The sequence below is a fragment of the Salmo salar genome, chromosome 05 (genome assembly GCF_965601325.2).
Source record: "Salmo salar chromosome 05, fSalSal1, whole genome shotgun sequence".
NCBI lineage: Eukaryota > Metazoa > Chordata > Actinopteri > Salmoniformes > Salmonidae > Salmo > Salmo salar.
In genome coordinates, this window is record NC_138295.1 from 36,687,951 (window position 1) to 36,709,527 (window position 21,577).

At 44.2% G+C, this 21,577-nt stretch overlaps 1 protein-coding gene across 1 annotated transcript; it reads right to left on the reverse strand.

Moving 5' to 3' along the window:
- Positions 1–1,958: 1,958 nt before the first annotated feature.
- Positions 1,959–19,605, reverse strand: LOC106604751 (sodium/hydrogen exchanger 6). Its single transcript, XM_014199743.3, has 16 exons — positions 19,014–19,605; positions 18,144–18,343; positions 17,358–17,435; positions 17,168–17,244; positions 16,644–16,756; positions 16,245–16,350; positions 14,005–14,146; positions 13,455–13,560; positions 13,247–13,335; positions 13,012–13,125; positions 12,600–12,711; positions 11,022–11,175; positions 10,787–10,817; positions 10,577–10,662; positions 5,716–5,821; positions 1,959–5,454 (listed from the first exon to the last, which is right to left on the reverse strand). The coding sequence occupies exons 1-16, from the start codon at positions 19,294–19,296 to the stop codon at positions 5,176–5,178; spliced, it is 2,076 nt and encodes a 691-aa protein (XP_014055218.1). The 5' UTR covers positions 19,297–19,605; the 3' UTR covers positions 1,959–5,175.
- Between the last annotated feature and the right edge of the window lie 1,972 nt (positions 19,606–21,577).

The following is a 21,577-nucleotide window of genomic DNA, read 5'->3' on the forward strand; positions in this document are numbered from 1 at the left end:
CTGGATTTGGTTAAAGGAGAAGCTGGGGAGGCTTGGGCAAGTAGCTGCGGGGGGTGCGGAGCTGTTGGCCGGGGTTGGGGTAGCCAGGAGGAAAGCATTGCCAACCGTAGAGAAATGCTTATTGAAATTCTCAATTATCGTGGATTTATCGGTGGTGACAGTGTTTCCTAGCCTCAGTGCAGTGGGCAGCTGGGAGGAGGTGCTCTTATTCTCCATGGACTTTTTGGAGTGAGAGCTACAGGATGCAATTTCTGTTTGAAAAAGCTAGCCTTTGCTTTCCTAACTGACTGTGTATATTGGTTCCTGACTTCCCTAGAAAGTTGCATATCGCAGGGACTATTCGATGCTAGTGCAGTACGCCACAGGATGTTTTTGTGCTGGTCGAGGGCAGTCAGGTCTGGAGTGAACCAAGGGCTAAACCTGTTCTTAGTTCAAAATTTTTTGAAAGGGGCATGCTTATTTAAGATGGTGAGGAAATTACTTTAAAAAAAAAAACAACCAGGCATCCTCTACTGACGGTATGAGGTCAATATCTTTCCAGGATACCCCGGCCAGGTCGATTTAGAAAGGCCTGCTCGCAGAAGTGTTTGAGGGAGCGTTTGACAGTGATGAGGGGTGGTCGTTTGACTGCGGACCCATAGTGGATGCAGGCAATGAGGCAGTGATCGCTGAGATCCTGATTTAAAACAGCAGAGGTGTATTTGGAGGGCAAGTTGGTCAGAATAATATCTATGAGGGTGCCCATGTTTACGGATTTAGGGTTGTACCTGGTGGGTTCCTTGATAAATTGTGTGAGATTGAGGGCATCTAGCTTAGATTGTAGGGGTGTTAAGCATATCCCAGTTTAGGTCACCTAACAGAAGATGGTGGGGCAATCAATTCACATATGGTGTCCAGGGCACAGCTGGGAGCTGAAGGGGGTCTATAACAGGTGGCAACAGTGAGAGACTTATTTCTGGAGAGATTCATTTTTAAAATTAGAAGCTCGAACTGTTTGGGCATAGACCTGGAAGTGTGTGTGTAAGTGAGTGAGTGAGAGAGAGAGAGAAATTGTGAAAGACCCTCAGGAGAACATGACGTAGTCCCAGTCGCCCTTTAAAGTTGATATTCACACCAAACAAATTATTTTTTTCGAGAGTTGTGACCATATTAGGAAAATCATCTTACCAGATCTGCACTGAGGAAATGTGCTGGAGGGAGAATGCCTAACACTCCGGCGGTAAAGAGAGCTGCCTCCCATCCGAAACACATCTCCTGCCTTGAAAGATGAATGGGAAATGTCCATCCCTAGTCAAATGGTTAGGAGTGTCCTGACAATGTGACCTAGGCAGAAAAAAAAAACTCTGGAGTCCTAGTTATTCTTTATCAGGAACAACTCCTGAACGTATAGCCAGAGAAGGAAGTACTGAACACCTCCCTATACCTACATCTGCACAGGGAGGAAACCTTACCCCACCTCAGTCTGTGTGTCAGTCCAGGTGAAGGATGGACCAGTCTCTGATGAGAGGATCTGGAGAGGTAGGTTTGAGACTCAGGCTGTCCATCCTAGAGGGTCTTGTGATACAGCACTAAAGGAGATTTTTTATTTTTACCTTTATTTAACTAGGCAAGTCAGTTAAGAACAGATTCCTATTTTCAATGACAGCCTAGGAACAGTGGGTTAACTGCCTTGTTCAAGGGCAGGACGACAGATTTGTACCATGTCAGCTCGGGGATTCAAACTTGCAACCTTTCGGTTACTAGGCCAAGGCTGGTGGATAAATGACTGGCATGATTTAAGAGTTTTTTTTGTTCTGTTCTTATTCCAGACAAATCTTAGGGGAAGGACTGGAGAAGTCCGCATCAGAGACTTGATCTGGTTAGCTATAAGCTAACGTTACATTCTCAGAGGCCAACTAGATCGTGTCTACATCATAACGTTGATGTGAAATCAGCAAGTCAATAAGGACACGATTACAGAGGGGTTTAATCCAAAACACAGGATTCTGTTTATTGAACATTTTGCACGCAATTTGGAACAGGTGAGGAATATTTACAGAGATGTAAACAGTCAGTACCTGCAACACTGAGGGAGCACAGTGTGGCACACACACGCATTAGCAGACACACACACGCATAGGTGTAGACAACATGCGCACACACACAGCGAAGTAGCAGTATAAACACAGAGTGGACAGTCTGAAAACAGAGTACAACAAGCCCCTTTGGTCAGCTACTTCAGACTAGTGTCAACAAGTTAATTACAAGTTACCATTGACAGTTAAAAAAAAAAAAATGTAACACATACTGTAAGAACAGTACTGGCAAATATAAGTAGACCTACAAGGGGCTTTTTTGACCTACAACATTAGATCTGTCAGTGGTAGACTGGTACACACTCCTGATTTTTGACCTTTTTGTTGTTGTGAAGACAGTCAATGGCATGGAAAAGGAATGAGGCAATGAGGCCAATCTTGTTTCTCTTGGTAACATAGATCAATTTATGTACAGGTTATTATGATCATATTTCACTGGATTCATGTGAATTCCTTTTCATTTCATTATATGTAATTCAAAGCCAGTTAAAAAGCAGCTCAAAAGTATGACAAAATGTCACATGCAAGACAATCGAAGCAAAATGAAACAAACGATTCTCAAAAGACAAGTGCAAAAATGCTGCAACATCCTCAATGCTTTCGCCTTATTTCCCTTCTTCATCAAGAATAAAAAATATAGAGGGAAACGGAACAGAAAATAGAGGGAAAAAAATGATTAACCGCACATTGTGTCGTCAAGAGGCATGCCTGATAAAAACGAAGAGAGAAGACACGTGCAGTCAGAGGTTCCTGCACAGCAGGAGGTAACCCTGAGGGGAAGACCAAGGCATGTCTAGTAAACTGCCTCCCTTCCTCTCCTCTTCATTCCTCCCCCCCCCCTCCCTTCGACTCTCCTCCACCCCAGGTGCAAAGTTAATAGCTTTGACTATAGGAAAAAATGGACACAATTCAGCTCTACCTCCCTTTCCTCAGCTCCTACCCTGCCTCATTCTCTCTCCTACTCCCTCCCTCGGCTGTAGTGTTGTCTGGCACAGTGCCTGATTCCATCCATATCAACAGTGCGTTGCCAGGCAGGTGTCAGTTCCTGCTGCACCACATTAACAGCCACCGCTGATCCCAGAACAGTCACAAGGGTAGAGCAGATGAAAGCCAGGTAGCTCAGAGGAGCTACTCACTCTGATCGCAGACCAGTCACAGGGCAGAGCCCATATAGACAAGAAGCTTAGAAGAGCTACTCAGAGGCCAGGCATCAGCTATAAAATCAGGCCAAACCCCATACAATATACAGCGAGGCATATAGGATACATTAGACTAGTGTAAGTCTAATGCAAACCGATTGTATAGTTATTTTACACAAATAAAGATTAGCACAAATTCCTTTTGTACAACCATTCTGTTTTCTTCTCGAAAGATCTATTCTGAATCATTTAATCCGAAATGTTACCCCAATTTGCCTATTCAAATTGTGAAGGGATTTCTACATACTATCCGAGACATCACAACGTCATACAGTATCAGGGACAATGTAGTCAATAGGGCAGTTAACAGTTGAACTACGGTCCAGTACATACAGTGCAACTCCAGTAGCAGCCCCTCGATCTTTTGACATGGCCATTCCCATAAATAATCCCAAATGAAGCAAATTCAATTTGAAATAGAATTGGATAAGAAATGATGAATAGATTAAACATTGTTGATCCACAAAATGTCAATTCCAGACAAATTTGACAAAAACAAAGCAAATTTGACCCTTGATCAAGAGCTACTGTAGCATGTTCCCTGTATACTACTTCAACGCAGTGAATAACCAGATAGATCTTAGCCAGTAGGAAGCAAGAGCTTAGCACAGATAGAAAGTCCACAGTAGGTTTGATAATAGTAACATCGCAGTCCCTAATATCAAATATTCACCATGTTACACATACAGTATAGTATAATTACAGTGACAATGAGTTATGTAGCTAAAGTACTTCTAGTATGTTGCAAAATACATACAAAGTATTTTGAGGCTGTCTGCACTCTTTTCATAAAATGTCAATGCAGGAGAAATGGCACTAGCTTTCACCGTACAGGAGATTTGGATCTGGTATTCAAAACGACAGCCCTTCTTTCTGCATCTGTGGTGAGTGACATCAGCTTCTAAAATAAGGTGTCAAACCCTCCCAAAGTCACAGTCTAAGGTCGTTGTGGGAAGTCCAAGACGTGTGCCAGGTTACACAGAGTGAGCGGAATTACATTGTTAGCCTGGCTAAACCAGACTGAACTCTGTCCTTCCATTGTCATTCAACCAGGCTTTAACATTGTAACAGTCCACAGCCCAACGGCTCAAACGCAGACAGCCTGTCACCCATAGAAAACGTCGCCACCCTGTGGACGGAGGAGTGTATAACTTCTAAAAGGGAAAATAAACTACAGTGGTCACTGAGGCACTTGATTGTAACCGTATTCACATAGCAACAAAATGCAACGCAGAGCCATTAAATCAAGTCAGCATGCCTTGGATCACACAGAGAAGGCAGTAACATTCAGGATCAGACCCAAAAACAAGGCTACAAACTCAAATCAGCACCTCAACCTTCTCACTCCCCACGCATAGAAAAAGGATGCACAATTTAGCATGCACAGTTAGCATGTCACCGTTATTATACACCTTGTGATACAGAGACAAACGAGCTGTTGTACTGTGACCTCCACATAGACTAATGCATGCGCATAGACTCGTATTGAGTCCTCTACAACGCTACTGTGACAAGACTGCCACGTGATTTTAGTGTGGTCCTATTAGAAGACAAACTGAGAAAAGCTATCGGCTTAACCAAGTCAAAAGAAAACATGAATAAATACTTCATATTACAGTGATGGCGACAGGAGTAAAAATGAGCAAACAAGAATGAGGTAGAGATATGGATTAGCCACTTGAGAAACTCAAAGAGGAGCGAGAGTGAGAAAGAGATGAGCGGTATGAGAGAAAAGGAGAGAGAGAGAAAGACAGTCAGAGAAAGACAGACAGGCACAGTCAGAGAGACAAACAGAGAGAGAGAGACCAGTCTCTTGCTGATCTTTGATCTCATTCCTGCAGATTAAGGTGAGCAGGACGTAGAGTGAATTGGTCATCTGGCTAGCTGGCCTCTCTTTCGCCTCACATCCGCATACGGTGTCGGGGGTCCGCGAGGGGGGGCTCGGAGTCGTCCATGGGCAGGACCAGGCGGGTGCCCCTCATCACCAGCTCGTGGTCACCGTACGTCAGCTCGCGGTCCAGGTCGTCAGCGGAGATGACGGCGGAGGTGGTGCCCGCGGGCCCGGCGCTGGTGTGGGCGCCGCTGGCGTCCGTGCTCACCGTGATGTCACCGTAGGTCAGGCTGATGTCCCCGTCCGTCAGGATGAGGTCCGAGTCGTCGTCCTTCAGCTGGCACTCGTTCTGGTGGCAGGAAAGAGAGAAAGGAACATTTAAGACTAGGTCAACACTAGTTCTAACTGATCAAACACTCCTGTTATAACTCAACTAATTCTTTAGCTTTTATGAAATAGGCAACTCTTCATTTGAGTCCATTCGTTGATACGTGATCCATTGTGATACTCATTAAGACAAAGAAGAAAACACTACATGTCATCGCTATTACCATAATCCCCCTAACAGGGTCACAGGGTTAATAGGAACACATGGTTTGTGGGGACTGACCTCGTAGGCCTGTGGGCTGGTGAGGCATCTGGCCAGTGGTCCACAGCAGGCAGGCATGGTGACGGTAAGAGGAGGGCCGCTGTGGGTCAGGATGGGCTTCAGGTAGCTGGAGAGGGGTTATAGTCAAGGCCTCAACTGTATCACAGAGAATCAAAACTAACTGCTCAAATACGGAATGGAGATTTACTATAGGTGAACCATACTCCTCTTCCTCAATACACCAGCCTCCACTGCTGTAGGATAGTATGTTATTGCAGTAATTGCACACATACTGTATACAGTGCATTTGGAAAGTATTCAGACTACTTTACTTTTCCCACATTGTTACATTACAGCATTAGTTTTCCCCCTAATTAATCCACAAATAATAGCCCATACTGGGGGTCAAAATAATACCCCATACCCCGTACCAGTCAAAAGTTGACACACCTACTCATTCAAGAGTTTTTATTTTTACTATTTTCTACACTGTAGAATAATAGTAAGTACATCCCCCCAAAAATATATACACTGCTCAAAAAAAATTAAGGGAACACTTAAACAACACAATGTAACTCCAAGTCAATCACACTTCTGTGAAATCAAACTGTCCACTTAGGAAGCAACACTGATTGACAATACATATCACATGTTGTTGTGCAAATGGAATAGACAACAGGTGGAAATTATAGGCAATTAGCAAGACACCCCCAATAAAGGAGTGGTTCTGCAGGTGGGGACCACAGACCACTTCTCAGTTCCTATGCTTCCTGGCTGATGTTTTGGTCACTTTTGAATGCTGGCGGTGCTTTCACTCTAGTGGTAGCATGAGACGGAGTCTACAACCCACACAAGTGGCTCAGGTAGTGCAGCTCATCCAGGATGGCACATCAATGCGAGCTGTGGCAAGAAGGTTTGCTGTGTCTGTCAGCGTAGTGTCCAGAGCATGGAGGCGCTACCAGGAGACAGGCCAGTACATCAGGAGACGTGGAGGAGGCCGTAGGAGGGCAACAACCCAGCAGCAGGACCGCTACCTCCGCCTTTGTGCAAGGAGGAGCAGGAGAAGCACTGCCAAAGCCCTGCAAAATGACCTCCAGCAGGCCACAAATGTGCATGTGTCTGCTCAAAACGGTCAGAAACAGACTCCATGAGGGTGGTATGAGGGCCAGACGTCCACAGGTGGGGGTTGTGCTTACAGCCCAACACCGTGCAGGACGTTTGGCATTTGCCAGAGAACACCAAGATTGGCAAATTCGCCACTGGCGCCCTGTGCTCTTCACAGATGAAAGCAGGTTCACACTGAGCACGTGACAGATGTGACAGAGTCTGGAGATGCCGTGGAGAATGTTCTGCTGCCTGCAACATCCTCCAGCATGACCGATTTGGCAGTGGGTCAGTCATGGTGTGGGGTGGCACCATGTGCTCGCCAGAGGTAGCCTGACTGCCATTAGGTACCGAGATGAGATCCTCAGACCCCTTGTGAGACCATATGCTGGTGCGGTTGGCCCTGGGTTCCTCCTAATGCAAGACAATGCTAGACCTCATGTGGCTGGAGTGTGTCAGCAGTTCCTGCAAGAGGAAGGCATTGATGCTATGGACTGGCCCGCCCGTTCCCCAGACCTGAATCCAATTGAGCACATCTGGGACATCATGTCTCGCTCCATCCACCAACGCCACGTTGCACCACAGACTGTCCAGGAGTTGGCGGATGCTTTAGTCCAGGTCTGGGAGGAAATCCCTCAGGAGACCATCCGCCACCTCATCAGGAGCATGCCCAGGCATTGTAGGGAGGTCATACAGGCACGTGGAGGCCACACACTACTGAGCCTCATTTTGACTTGTTTTAAGGACATTACATCAAAGTTGGATCAGCCTGTAGTGTAGTTTTCCACTTTAATTTTGAGTGTGACTCCAAATCCAGACCTCCAGGTGTTGATAAATTGGATTTCCATTGATTATTTGTGTGTGATTTTGTTGTCAGCACATTCAACTATGTAAAGAAAAAAGTATTTAATAAGATTATTTCTTTCATTCAGATCTTGGATGTTGTTTTAGTGTTCCCTTTATTTTTTTGAGCTGTATATATATATATATATATATATAGTGTTAAACAAATCAAAATAGATTTTATATTTGAGATTCTTCAAAGTAGCCACCCTTTGCCTTAATGACAGCTTTGCACAGTCTTGGCATTCTCACAACCAGCTTCATGAGGTAGTCACCTGAAATGCATTTCAATGAACAGGTGTGCCTCGTGTTGTGACAAGGTAGGGGCGGTACACAGAAGATAGGGCTATTTGGTAAAAGACCAAGTCCATATTATGGTAAGAACAGCTCAAATAACCAAAGAGAAACGACAGTCCATCATTACTTTAAGACATGAACGTCAGTCAATCATGGAAAATGTCAAGAACTTCGAAAGTTTTTTCAAGTGTAGTCGCAAAAACCATCAAGTGCTATGATGAAACTAGCTCTCATGAGGACCACCACAGGAAAGGAAGACCCAGAGTTACCTCTGCTGCAGAGGATAAGTTCATTAGAGTTACCAGCCTCAGAAATAGGCAATTAACTGCACCTCAGATTGCAGCCCAAATAAATTTTTCACACAGTTCAAATAACAGACACATCTCAACATCAACTGTTCAGAGGAGACTGCGTGAATCAGGCATTCATGGTCAAATTGCTGCAAAGAAACCACTACTAAAGGACACCAATAAGAAGAAGAGACTTGCTTTGGCCAAGAAACACGAACAATGGAAATTAGACTGGTGAGTCCAAATTCGAGATTTTGGGTTCCAATTGCTGTGTCTTTGTGAGACGCAGAGTAGGTGAACGAATGATCTCTGCATGTGGGATTCTCACCGTGAAGCATGGAGGAGGTGGTGTAATGGTACTTTGCTGGTGACAGTCAGTGATTTATTTAGAATTCAAGGCACACTTACAGATGAAGTCGGAAGTTTAAATATATTTGGCTAAGGTGTATTTAAACTCAGTTTCACAATTCCTGACATTTAATCCTAGTACAAATTCCCTGTTTTAGGTCAGTTAGGATCACCACTTTATTTTAAGAATATGAAATGTCAGATTAATAGTAGAGAGAATGATTTATTTCAGCTTTTATTTCTTTCATCACATTCCCAGTGGGTCAGAAGTTTACATACACTCAATTAGTATTTGGTAGCATTGCCTTTAAATTGTTTAACTTGGGTCATACGTTTTGGGTTGCCTTCCACAAGCTTCCCACAATAAGTTGGGTGAATTTTGGCTCATTCCTCCTGACAGATCTGGTGTAATTGAGTCAGGTTTGTAGGTCTCCTTGCTCGCACATGCGTTTTCAGTTCTGCCCACAAATTTTCTATAGGATTGAGGTCAGGGTTTTGTGATGGCCACTCCAGTACCTTGACTTTGTTGTCCTTAAGCCATTTTGCCACAACTTTGGAAGTATGCTTGGGGTCATTGTCCATTTGAAAGACCCATTTGCGACCAAGCTTTAACTTCCTGACTGATGTCTTGAGATGTTGCTTCAATATATCCACATAATTTTCCGTCCTCATGATGCCATCTATTTTGTGAAGTGCACCCGTCCCTCCTGCAGCAAAGCACCCCCACAATCATCACCTTCCGGAGACACCTGAAACCCCACCTCTTTAAGGAATACCTGGGATAGGATAAAGTAATCCATCTAACCCCCCCCCCCAAAAGATTTAGATGCACTATTGTAAAGTGGTTGTTCCACTGGATATCATAAGGTGAATGCACCAATTTGTAAGTCGCTCTGGATAAGAGCGTCTGCTAAATGACTTAAATGTAAATGTAAATGATGCTGCCACCCCTGTGCTTGGTGGTTGGGATGGTGTTCGTCGGCTTGCAAGCCTCCTCCTTTTTCCTCCAAACAGTTCCATTTTTGCTTCATCAGACCAGAGGACATTTCTCCAAAAATTACGATCTTTGTCCCCATGTGCAGTTGCAAACCGTAGTCTGGAATTTTTATGGCGGTTTTGGAGCAGTGGCTTCTTCCTTGCTGAGCGGCCTTTCAGGTTATGTCGACATAGGACTCGTTTTACTGTGGAGCTAGAGAGAGAGATGTATGTATGTATGTATACACACACACACTTTTGTACCCGTTTACTCCAGCATCTTCACAAGGTCCTTTGCTGTTATTCTGGGATTGATTTGCACTTGTCGCACCAAAGTACGTTCATCTCTAGGAGACAGAATGCGTCTCCTTCCTGAGTGGTATGACGGCTGCGTGGTCCCATGGTGTTTATACTTGCGTACTATTGTTTGTACAGATGAACGTGGTACCTTCAGGCATTAGGAAATTGCTCCCAAGGATGAACCAGACTTGGAGGTCTACAATTTCTTTTCTGAGGTCTTGGCTGATTTCTTTTGATTTTCCCATAATGTTAAGCCAAGAGGCACTGAGTTTGAACTCCAATTGGCTCAAATGATGTCGTCTGCTAAATGACGTAAATGTAAATGTAATTAGCCTAACAGAAGCTTCTAAAGCCATGACTTCATTTTCTGGAATTTTCCAAGCTGTTTAAAAGGCACTAAGTCAACTTAGTGTATGTAAACTTCTGACCAACTGGAATAGTGATAGTGAATTATAAGTGCTTATTTCCCTCATTAAAATGCAAAGCATTTTATGACATTTTTGACATGCGTTTTTCTGGATTTTTTTGTTGTTATTCTGTCTCTCAGTGTTCAAATAAACCTACCATTAAAATTATAATACTGATCATTTCTTTGTCAGTGGGCAAACGTACAAAATCAGCAGGGGATCAAATACTTTTCCCCCCCTCACTGTATACTGGATATTGAAATGAATGAATCTGTCACTGGAGTGCCATCTGCTGATGGGAGTGACACCAAAGGATACTTGTGGTCAAAGTTGTACCAGATCCTGAAGAGCCAGGCACTCTCGTGTTTAGTGCTCCGCCGCTCTGATCCCTCTGTAATGCTCATCTGAGGAGACAGAGTCACAGAAAAGACAGATACAGAGATCCACTCAAAACAACAGCACTACATTCAATCAGATGATTACAGCATTCAAGTCAAATAACTCAATATTCATAGGCTTAATACTCACTGAGTTATCTGCATCCGAATCTACACCCACACTGTTAGAAATGCAGAAACACAAATGAGTCTACCAGATCATTGTTCACAGACGATCATACTGAAACTGGACAGACAACTCTACGTGCTGTGTATATCCTAAATTAGAATAAACATCAAAAGGTTCAGTTTGAAGGCAAAAAAAAAAAAAAAGACATACACCAACAACCCCAAACTTTGACTTTCGACCCCCACGGTGGACCTACCGTATGTGCTGGCATGAAAGCATCTGGGTGGTTCCGCCTCCACAGACCCATACAGTGAAGAAGACGATGAGGAGGGTGGTTGTGAACATCATCTGACGGGCGTAGGTAGCCGTGTCCCGGATGGAGAGGGCAAAGGTCATCGCCCCACGCAACCCTAGGGAGGACAAGGAGGGGTTATTTAAGCAATAAGGCACGAGAGGGTGTGGTATATCGCCAATATACCACAGCTATGGGCTGTTCTTAAGCGCGACGCAACGCGGAGTGTCTGGTGGTTCCTTATTGCTATTATTAACTGGTTACCAATGTAATTAGAGCGGTAAGAAGAAATGTTTTGTCATACCCGTGTTATACGGTCTGATATACCACGGCTGTCAGCTGATGGGTATGGATTTCTGAACTTTAAATGTTATTAATCATTAGAGAGACCTGAGGGGTGCCATAGCTGAGGGGCTACACCAGAGGTTAATGGTTATCTGTAGGGGGAAGGTATATGGTGGGTGCAATTATGCTTGGAATGTACTGAGTATGGAAAACGATCACGTGGCAGGCATTGATAAAGGGGAGAGAGCCATGGATTAGAGATGAAGGGGGTCGAGATCAGGTCACGTTAAGGGAGAAGGAAAGGTTTCCTGCCTGTATCACTTAGTTTCCCGCCTAGCCATAAAGATACAATGTTTAGCGAGAAGGAGGAGACTCCGTCCAAAGTGGGGTACAAATACCACCACTATTGTGAACATGTTTTTGTCGATTCAGCTCTTCGATCCTTTGGGAAGAATAAAACTTGGTTTAAGATTTCACAGTGTCCGTCGAGTTCTTACTCGACTATTTAGAACCTAAACAAAGCCAATCAGCATTCAGGGCTCGAACCACCCAGTTCGTATGTGTGCGCACAAGTGACAAGCAGCGTGTCTCTCTCCACAAGTCATATCAATTAAAATAGCTTTTTGTTAGATAACGTCGCAGGTGTGGGAACTCTGTAAACAGTCTCAATCGTCATCACATGACAATCAGTTAGTACAGTTACATAGTGGTCAATACAACACGTTCTGGTATGACTTGTTTTTTCTATATTTATAGTAATAATAATAATAATAATAATAATATTGAATCAAACTGACTGTCCTGGCGTTGCAAGCGCTTCTCTATCAACTGAGCTTCAGAAGACTAAGGATGTAATGGCAGGACAGTGACTCCTAAAAATCACTGGACACAAGAAATCAGACTCATAAATCAACATAGTTCAAAAAGTGGCAGGATATCCCAGCCTCTGCACTTTTTTAAATTTCCCCCAAAAACGTTTTAAAATAATAATAAATATAAACATTGTGGCAGATATTTCATTAATTGAAACCCAGAAACTGGACAGAAAGCGATATGTTATCATCACCTTTTCTCTTCAAGTAAATACAATGTTGTCTAATCTAGTGATTAAAAAAGGAAAAATGGTGGCGCCTGATCTCCGCCTGGCCACATTCCAATCTTTATTTCCACCAATTAGTCTTTTGACAAATTCCAACAGCTCTTTAGACAATAATTGGGAAAATGATCAGAATTGGGCTGCCTGTGGAAATGCAGTACCTGCAAACATCATCATGTGCTGGAAGTTGGAGCTGATCTTGTTCCTGCGTCCCAGGTTGAGCAGGAAGGACAGGGGGTAGATGTTGGCTGCTCTGCCCAGGAACACTGCCAGCTGGGAGTGATTGTTGTCAAGGAGAGGTCCATAGAGGGTAAAGAAACTAGCAATGTCCTGAAAAAAAACATTTCAGTCTAGTGCCTTCCCAGCATTACAAACAAATTCTGTACTTAGATGACCAGTAATGCTACTTACTCTATTATGACTACAGTGGTTAAATAACAGTTAAATAATGCCCAGTTTGTCATTGATTATGCCATTCCCACCCAGTCTTACAGTTTAACCCCTATACTCTACTCTTAGACTAGGGTTGCCTGCTCTACTCCCATCATCTCATTGCATTATGAGGGAGGATACAAAAGCGCCCACGATGAAGGTGGGGTTGAAGATGTGGTTCTGGAAGGTGAACAGGGCCAGACCCATGTAGGAGAAGATGAAATTCTCTGCCAGGAAGTTCAGCAGCTCAAACAACTACAGGACAACACAAAAACAACCTTTTAGGGACCATGATGGAACGTCAATATTTAGCAGATGACATTGCGGTCCAGCGTAGCTCGCAGTAAATAAATGCAATGGCAAACGTGGTCCTCACCTGTTTGGTCCTGTCCTGTGATTCAGGGGACAGGTTGTTGAAGGTGTAATGAGCCTGAGTGATCCCGCAGAAAAGCACCGCCACCACACCTGCAGAGACAAACAACAACCACCAGACACACCATAATAAACTGGGTCATGAAAAATAACCTTTGGGGGGGGGGGGGGGGGGGGGGCGCCATGACCGGTTCAGTAAGATGATTGGTTACCTGTGAAGCCACAGGCCTCTGCCATTAAGAAGGTGCTCCAGGACATGAGGAAGAAGAGAGCCGTCTCCAGTAGCTGGAAGTCCCTCAGCTTAGTGAACTTGGTGACGTGAGGATAACAGTCAAGGAGAGAATGCGTCATGAAAACGACCACACTACACAACTCACCAAACACTGAAAAGAACAGCTTAGACTCCAGAGCAATGAGGTCAATATATAGCAACTAGCAAGTTGACAATACCAAAAACACTTTTACATTTCAGCCATTTAGCAGACGCTCTTATCCAGAGCGACTTACAAGAGCAATTAGTGCCAAGCTCAAGGTCACGTCGATAGATTGTTTCCCTCGTTGGCTCTGGGATTCAAACCAGCGACCTTTCGGTTACTGGCCCGACGCTCTTAACCGCTAGGCTAAGAATCTACTTCATCCATTCGAATACAAGACCAAAGCATTTCCATCTGTTTGTAACCTTGCTGTTACTGTAATATCAATATTTGCAAATCTAGACACTCAAAATCACACAAAGGAAGTACATAATTGACTAAAGGATATGAGCGCCGTCATGACCCCGGTGGCCACTCCCAGGGCGAAGGATCCACTGAAGACACCAAGGAACACCCCAAAAGACTTCAACATGGCCATCACCTCAAAGGTGTGACTGTTGTCCCCCTCCGGCTGGTACGACACGATGGACCTGGTCACACACACACACACACACACACACACACAGTCAATCCCAGAAAAGGTGCAAAATAATAGAGTAGCTCAAGCGGCCTATGTGGATGGATGAAGGGTTACGAGGGTGGAAATGGAAATTAAATACCGGTATTTACTGTATCATTTCTGGGCATGAGAAATGAACGAACCATAGATCATTAGTACGGTTAGACCTAGAGAGCTGGTTAACAAAATGTGCTTCCATCCTGAAAAAGGTTGAACCATCTTGAAAAATCCCCAATGATATCCGAACTAAGGTATGGTGTACCAGGTATATCCCTACAGACCAGGGGAGGCCTTCATACAATGACTCTGATGATCCTAATGACCCAAGAGGCACTGTACAGCACTAGCACTAACATCTGCATGCCCGGTCTGTTTGAAGTGCAGATGACTCGCTTATGCAAATATATAGTGGCTCGCTGTGTCAATATCTACAATGACTATCGTAGTTTCACATGGAAAACCCATTAAGAAATTTTACTACAGTATGTGCACATCAGTGGAGGCTGGTGGGAGGAGCTATAGGAGGATGGGCTCATTGTAACGGCTGGACTGGAATACATGGAACGGAATATGCTTTCCATGTTTCCATGTCTGATACCGTTCCATTGATTCCATTCCAGCCGTTACAATGAGCCCGTCCTCCTATAGCTCCCCCTACCAGCCTCCACTGGTGCACATATTTGTGTATAGACATCCGCTAGTAAGTACGGTCCTGTGTATGAAGTGATACCATCCTCTTAGCAGCAATGTTCTACACTGGAGGGTTCTATGGGACTACTAGCTACCCAGTCTTAAGGTATCTCTCAGTACTGACTGTAGCAGAAATACTTCCAACAGCTTTCCATTCAAGTCAGACCAGAGGGACTATTGGGCATGGGTTTTTCAACTCAGATATGGGGAACCACTCGTGAAAGATTAGCTGAAGCTTGGAATTAGTGATTCTGGATAACATGGTTAAATCCAAATTCCAATAAATCCAACCTCTTTATACAATTCCGGCTCATGCGGCAGCAAAAGAAATCTGTGTTAAACTTATCAAATAAGAGGGTTATCAGTATTCCCTTAAAAATTTAACAATTCTCTTACATAACATCATTACGAGGGCATAAGTACATGGCTGAGAGAAAAGCAGTGAGTGAGAAAGCGGTTTGACCGAGAAGACAGAGAGAGGAAGGGCAAAGGGGTTAGAGCCGAGCAGCAGGACCATGCAAATTGGGGACGTAATAAACACCTGTCACCCAAACAGCAAATCACCAGGATTCTACACCACGAGAACTGGCTTCCATTTTGAATTGAGGACTCAAGAGTTGACCTAATGCATACCTCAAGATCCACAAAACAGATGCCATGAAATATAGGCTCAGCACTATATAGCTTTTAAGTTACGCAAACATCTGACACACTTTTGATGTCGGCGTGAACTATCCGCATAAGGGATGTACTTGTGCTGCCTAGCTACTATCTGGGGTGTAACGGCTGGTCATTTGCCGTGCATGTTCTGACGATGCAAAAAGAAGCCACCGCAAAAGCACTCTGAGCAAGCACACCCGTTCAGGGGAGTGTCTCGCGTCGCCGCCACGCCCTCTACCCACAGATTGGCTGATTGATTGGCTCCAGGGGCGTGCCGCACCCCCGCGCTGAGCCGACCATAATACATTAGAATTCTGAAAATAATCAGAGTTCCCGGGCAGAGGGAAGGTACTGGTTAGGGTTACCAAAGGGTCAATCTCACACAATCCACAACATTAATAACAGTTATTGGTTTAGTACAACCAGGTCACACACTGGATAATCAATACCGAAGAACATTTGGTTGAGGGTGTGTGGGGTGTTTGTGTGTGCATGTCCATGTGCGTGTGTGTGTGAGAGACTAGGACAAACCTTCCACCTTATCCAGCCCAAAATATCTAAAACAGTTCCAAAAGCACAGCTGTTCGAAAGATGAGGTTTGTCAGCCAAAGCTTCACAACAATGGATCACAAAGACAAATACCGAACTTCACAACGTAAGTGTGTCAAGGAGACAGACAGGCGGTAGACAGGTGTGTCAGGTTAAGACGGAGGACTCACGAGGACAGCACCACGGCCACGGCGTCGTTGAGAACGCTCTCTCCGAACAGCAGAGCGTACAGATCCACGTCCACCTGCAGCTCGTTGAAGATGGCCAGCACCGTCACTGCAGGACAGGAGACAGTAAAGTAAAGGCTTCCACATGCTTCAGTTCGGCTGCATACTCCCTTAACAGACCTTTGCTTGAAAAACTAGAAAAAAAGCAGCAATAGTACTGTTTGTTCATTTTGAGACACCGTAGCCTCAAATAGGTTTTTGCAGCTTGTGAATCAGGAAAACCCCCTTTGGATAACAATATATGACTAGGCATATTACTGCTGAAGCAAGTGGTTGAACCATTACCGCGTGGTCCGTTATTGAGTGTCCTAAAGAGGTGACTGAGATGAACAGGGTCTGTACCTGGGTCAGTTGCAGAGACAATGGCTCCAAACAACAGACAGTCTGTGAAGAAAAAGTCCCCGTCAAGCTGTCCCACCTGCTTCATCAGCGTGACACAGCCGTACATCAGCAACCTGCACAGAGGTAGAGATCATATTACCTCAGTTCAGCATTTCTCTGACAGGTCACACAAAGGACTAAAGGTGTATGAACACGCAAAGATGTAACGCATACATAATACAGTATAGCTGGGTGTAAACTTGCAGGTTGGCATTTGTTGTCATGAATCTTGCCCTGGAGGCAGCTCCGCAGAGTGGTCAGTAGCTGGCACAGCCACAAAGTCATAATATCAGATTTTAAACCTAAACCTAACTCTAACCTTAACCATACTGCTATCCCTAATGCCTAACCTTAATTAAGATCAAAATGCAAATCTTTATTTTAATGAATTTTGACTTTGCAGCTGGCCCACCTAGCGGAAATCGCTCAGTTCGGCCTCCATGGCAAGACTCATGACAATAAAAGTCCAGCTGCTATGAACTCACCCAATGATGAAACATGATATGACTGTTCCCAGAAAGGCGTAGGCCAGGATGGACCCCATGTTCCTGAAGAAGTGTCTCTGAGAGATAGAGTTATGTGAAGTATTAGGCCTAAATATTACCGACGAACAAATCCGCACTGTGATATTTAACTATGGATTCAACTTTTAAACTAACCAACCACATGCCTTACCCTCTTCAGACTGTAGCCGGCATGGAAGATGATAGGGGGCAGGAGGATGTTGAAGAACACCTCAGGGTCAAAGGTCACCTGAGAAAAGAAGAAAAACTCAGAAGGGTTATATTACATCACTGTACAGTACAGTGTCCCACTGACTATAATAAAATGTGATTTTTGTTGTTGTTATAACCCAATTATAAATGCATGTAACAATAACTAACTAGGGTCCATTTTCATTTTCCATCATTGTTGTTACCTTAAGAAAACTCATGAGACCATAGGCCTACTGGTAAAAGTCACATAAGGGAGTACTCTGGGCAGCGCAAAAAAATCTATTGGTGGTACAGTAACCAAAAAAGGTTGGGAAACCACTGTCACATAGCCACAGGAAGTATGGATGCTGAGGGTCCTGCAGCACCCTCTGAAAAATCTGAAGATTTATATTATTTGTTTACATTTTCACAAAAGTAGTTGCATTGAATAACAGTGCTCTGTAGGCTACCTCGGGACAAGACTGATGACCTATGTTGTGCACCGAGTTAGACACAGTGTGCATGTGTATTAGACAGTGAGTACGTGTGGAAAATGCCTTGGGAACGATAGAAAGGAAATATGTTAAGAAAGGCAACCAATTTGTCTGAGTTGTACAAAGCCTCCCAAACAGCGGTTTAGATTTGAAGAAAAAAAACACATTTAGACAATATCCACGACTTATGTGGAAGCAGACACTTTTCTGGTCAGTCAAGCCATCATTTCATGTTTCATAATTAATAAATGGCCACGTGTTTGGGACTCTACCTTGCGAAGCATCTCGTTGTCTTGTACATCACTGATCTCAGAGGCGCTGATCTCGCCCTTCAGCGTGTACTCGTAGAACTTGCCGCTGACGTTGACGAGCAGCGTGGGCGGGCTGGCGTTGACATGGCAACTGAGGGTGACGTTACTAATGTCACGGGGCACGTGGATACCATAGCGCAGGACCACCCCAACCAGCACGCCTGGAGGGAGAGCGAGGGAACAGAGTGAATGAACTTGGGTTAACAAATACCGAATTGCATCTATCAGTTGTCCTCTCTGCCCTTCATGCCGGAACACCACCATGCGCAATGTAAATAAATAACCAGCTAACATTCCATTGAAGAATGCAAGGTGACCTGTGGGACTTCAGGAAGTGCATGAAGTGTTCAGAGCAACTAAAGAAAAATACTTAAAGAAAAAAACACTGCTAATTAAGTTGGACCTTGCTGGGTGTGTGACATTGAACGGTATGGGTTTAGTACTAGCACACAGTAGCAAAACTGATAAGGCATAAATATTATTCCAAACACCAACAACAGAGATCTAATTTAGAGATATGGCCATTGTAGGCCTCACTATTGCCGGAGACTTGTGTTGTCCCGACAGCATCCCTATTCGAATGACAACAATGTTACCAGATTTCCAGCAAATGTCAATAAACATACAATGCGTGACCTGTAGCTACATAAACAGTATGACGTAGCTTCTATGCAACCAATAGACTTTTGACATTGTGCTGGACTCGTCAGAGACTATCGAAAGTCCAGCATTATCACAGAAGTATCTTGGTCGCATCGCAACGAAGTATGACGATAAGTAATGACGACATCATGCAGTCTCCTGACATGGAGGCCTCTCACCCATACTCACCATAGATCATAGCCAGTCCCGTTTCATGCAAAAACCTGAAACGACGGTGCTTGAATAACCATATGGTTAAAATCGTGAGGGTTAGGAGCATGATGAAAATCAGCAGGTCGGCACTGTCTTGTCTGTGGTTATCCTCAACCTTCCTCTCTGTTACCATGTTCTCCATGGCACTATCCTCTGCCCTGCAAACACAGATGCAGAACGACAAACAGGCTAGAACAGTCAGAGCTAACGTCTTCGACATCTTCCGAGTAGCGTTGACTCGGAATTTATTGTAACCCATTTTGACGATTCAGTCTTCAAGAAAGTACGTCGTCGTTATTCGAGGTTTCTAGAAAGATATTTCATGCAAGCTAACTAAGCGGAGACAGCAACAGTAGATGGATGATTCCGGAAGGAAAAGTGATTATTTTTATTTCAAAGTAAAAGTCCTTTTGGATATTGGTATGATAAAAAAAAATTTGTTACCGTATTAACGACTATTGTGCCAAACTATATATAGATTTAGGAACGAACTCTATATGATTCAAAACGACTAAAACCAAATCTAACGTAAACACGGCAAAAGACAACTCAGAACTCGGACATTTCCGACTTGGAAACTCCCTGTAGAAAGGTGTGCCGTGTTAAGGTCCTGACGGAAACTCGGCAATTTTGACTTGCTTACTCGTTATAGAAATAAACTCATAAAAAAAGAAACGTTCCTTTTTCAGGACCCTGTCTTTCAAAGATAATTCGTAAAAATCCAAATAACTTAACAGATCTTCATTGTAAAGGGTTTAAACACTGTTTCCCATGCTTGTTCAATGAACCATAAACAATTAATGAACATGCACCTGTGGAACGGTTAAGACACTAACAACTTACAGACAGTAGGCAATTAAGGTCACAGTTATGAAAACTTAGGACACTAAAGAGGATGTTCTACTGACTCTGAAAAACACCAAAAGAAAGATGCCCAGGGTCCCTGCTCATCTGCGTGAACGTGCCTTAGGCATGCTGCAAGGAGGCATGAGGACTGCAGATGTGGCCAGGGCAATAAATTGCAATGTCCGTACTGTGAGACGCCTAAGACAGCGCTACAGGGAGACAGGACGGACAGCTGATCGGCCTCACAGTGGCAGACCACGTGTAACAACACCTGCACAGGATCGGTACATCCGAACATCACACCTGCAGAATGGCAACAACTGCCCGAGTTACACCAGGAACGCACAATCCCTCCATCAGTGCTCAGACAGTCCACAATAGGCTGAGAGAGGCTGGACTGAGGGCTTGTAGGCCTGTTGTAAGGCAGGTCCTCACCAGACATCACCGGCAACAACGTCGCCTATGGGTACAAACCCACTGTCGCTGGACCAGACAGGACTGGCAAAAAGTGCTCTTCACTGACGTGTCGCGGTTTTGTCTCACCAGAGGTGATGGTCGGATTCGCGTTTATTGTTGAAGGAATGAGCTTTACACCAAGGCCTGTACTCTGGAGCGGGATCGATTTGGAGGTGGAGGGTCCGTCATGGTCTGGGGCGGTGTGTCATAGCATCATCGGGACTGAGCTTGTTGTCATTGCAGGCAATCTCAATGCTGTGCGTTACAGGGAAGACATCCTCCTCCCTCATGTGGTATCCTTCCTGCAGGCTCATCCTCACATGACCCTCCAGCATGATAATGCCACCAGCCATACTGCTTGTTCTGTGCATGATTTCCTACAGGAATGTCAGTGTTCTGCCATGGCCAGCGAAGAGCCCGGATCTCAATCCCATTGAGCACGTCTGGGACCTGTTGGATCAGAGGGTGAGGGCTAGGGCCATTCCCCCCAGAAATGTCCGGGAACTTGCAGGTGCCTTGGTGGAAGAGTGGGGTATCATCTCACAGCAAGAACTGGTAATTTTGGTGCAGTCCATGAGGAGGAGATGCACTGCAGTACTTAATGCAGCTGGTGGCCACACCAGATACTGACGGTTACTTTTGATTTTGATCCCCCCTTTGTTCAGGGACACATTATTCAATTTCTGTTAGTCACATGTCTGTGGAACTTGTTCAGTTGATGTCTCAGTTGTTGAATGTTATGTTCATACAAATATTTACACATGTTAAGTTTGCTGAAAATAAACACAGTTGACAGTGAGAGGACATTTCTTTTTTTGCTGAGTTTATGACACCCGAGTTTCCCACTTGTGTCAGAATCAACCAATCAGAAGATCTACCAATAGGAAGATCTAAGGAAATAATTTACGTTAATTTTAATTCGTATGTCCCGAGTTTCCGACATGACGTGAACGCGGCATTCAGCTCAGACTTTCCCACTTGGAAAGTATCAGAATCAACCAATAGGAAGCTCTACGCAAATTCTAACTCGGAGATTTCAGAGTTTCCAAGTTGTCTTGAACGCACCATGAAACTTCGTTCCAACACAATAAACTGCACCTATCTTTTCCTTCCTTTGCAAAAAATAAATACATTACATTTTAGAGTCTACACATGTGTCCACAAGTTAGGTGCTGGTTATTGCCTTTATCATATGATTTCGTGAGGATTCTATCACCTATATATTTCTGATTCACTAA